Genomic DNA, 1,988 nt, shown 5'->3' on the forward strand with positions numbered 1-1,988 from the left:
TGTTTTATCGGTAACGCAGTCCAGCTTGTGGCCGTGTTACTTTGGGCTGGATGGCGACAAGGCGGAAGCTGCGTGGAATGCGCAGAGTGTGTCGCCACATCACCCCCCCCCCACCCCGCGTAGTGGAGAGCCCTCAGGGCTTGCAAAAATCGGTGCAGCGTACCCGACCTCCATGCGTGTAGTGACAGAAGCAGGCTGTGATGTCGGGGACTGTGGAAGGACGCCTGTGGGTGCACTGGTATTTCGTGGTTCGGCGGATTTGATGTAGGCTGGCTTCAGCCGGTCGATAGATCCTTGAAGACGAAAAGGGCGGTCTTACAGTGGTGAGCTGCAGGTGACGGGCGGAGGGCAGCGATGGGGCGTCAGAGCCGGACAACAAAATCGGTGGGATTTGACGTCGCGGGGGTGGATGGCGGTGCATAGAAATTCGCCTGGGAGACTGAGTGGTTCCCTGTACACGAGCTCTGCGGCTGTAGCCTGAATGTCCGGCTTGAAGACGGCGCGAAGACCTAGGATGACGGCTGGGATGGCTTAGACCCAGGTTGAGTCTGGGTGGCACATGATGGCTGCTTTGAATTCTCGGTGGAAAAGCTCGATCATCCCGTTGGCGCCGGGGTGGTAGCTGGTAGTCCTCGAGCTCTTGAACCCAATGGTCTGACCGAGGAGCTTGAGAAGGCACAATTCGAACTGTCGTCCTTGGTCGGTGGTGACGCGGCGAGGATGCCCGAAGCGAGCAATCCAGCCGGCGAAGAAGGCCGAGGCGACGTCTTCCGTGATGATTCCCTCGAGGGGCCATGCATTAGGCCATCGAGTGTACCGATCGATGGCGGCGAGGTAGTAGCGATAAGGTTCAGCTGGTGGAAAGGGCGCTATGATATCAAGGTGGACGTGTTGAAACAGACAAGAGGGATGGGGGAGTGCTCCGAGTGGCGAAGTGGCATGCATGGTGACGTTTTCGCGTTGGCGTTGAATGCAGGAGCGCGCTCAGGTGCGGCAGTCGCGCTGCGTGGTAGGCCAGACTTAGCTGTCGGCCACGAGGCGTGTAGAGGCGCGTATGACGGGACGGTTGAGATTATGCTGCCGGTTGAAGAGGCCATGACGATGGGAAAGGGGCACGTAAGGCGTGCTTCGTGCTGTTGACATGACGCCGCAGATTGTCGTTGTCGATCCAGGTATGGGGATTGTTGCAGCTGTAGTGAGGGCCCGCCCTTAAGATGTCCTTGCAATTCGACGTCCGCAGCCTGAGCCTCGGCGAGGACGTCAGCTGTTATCTGCGAAGAGCTGATAGCTGCCTCACGTGAAAGCCCGTCGGTGCCCACGTTGTCCTTCCCGCTGACATGTTGGATGACGGTGGTAAACTGGGCAATGAAAGAGAGCTAGTCCTGCTGGACCGGCGGGACTTTCACGCGGCGTTGAGAGAAGGCATAGGTCAGAGGATTATGGTCGGTGCAGATAGTGCAGTTCTGTTATTCGAGAATGTGGCGAAAGCGTTGAGGTGCTTTGCATATCGCCAGAAGTTCTCTGTAGTAAGCTGGCGAACTAGACGGGGCGGGGGTCGTGATTTTGTTGCTGGGACTGGCCGCAGAAGGGGTCGTTTTCCGAGCTGAGAGTTTCTTGGAGAAGAACACCAAGGAATGCCAGGTGTTGTCTACGCGTTGCATAAGGGCGGCACCGAGGGCGAAGTTAGAGACGTCCGTGAAGAGCCCCAAAGAGTGTCTGGCACGGGATGGGAGAGTAGTGCGGCGGTGCATAGAGCAGCTTTGCATTCTTCAAAAAGTGCCGGTTTCCACGTTACGGGTTGGTTTCCTCGTAGACCAGCCAAGGCATCATGGAGTGGAGTCTAGTAGTCGGCTGCGTGTGGAAAGAAACACCTGTTAAAGTTCAGCATGCCGACGAAACGGCGAAAGTCTAGCGGTGGTGGGTTGGGGGTAATTTTGCAGGTCTGAGATGCGTTGAGGCAAAGGTTGTGTTTCCTTGGATGAAACTTT

At 57.1% G+C, this 1,988-nt stretch overlaps 1 protein-coding gene across 1 annotated transcript; it reads right to left on the reverse strand.

Annotated features, from left to right (window-relative positions):
- Positions 1 to 531: 531 nt before the first annotated feature.
- Positions 532 to 945, reverse strand: LOC144133714 (uncharacterized). The gene has a single exon (XM_077666851.1). The coding sequence runs from the start codon at positions 943 to 945 to the stop codon at positions 532 to 534; it is 414 nt and encodes a 137-aa protein (XP_077522977.1).
- Between the last annotated feature and the right edge of the window lie 1,043 nt (positions 946 to 1,988).

This window comes from Amblyomma americanum, chromosome 5 (genome assembly GCF_052857255.1).
Source record: "Amblyomma americanum isolate KBUSLIRL-KWMA chromosome 5, ASM5285725v1, whole genome shotgun sequence".
NCBI classification, from domain to species: domain Eukaryota; kingdom Metazoa; phylum Arthropoda; class Arachnida; order Ixodida; family Ixodidae; genus Amblyomma; species Amblyomma americanum.

Bases quoted from the DNA above. Each gene is read 5' to 3' on its own strand.
- LOC144133714 (XM_077666851.1), bottom strand. From the start codon at position 945: ATGCATGCCACTTCGCCACTCGGAGCACTCCCCCATCCCTCTTGTCTG.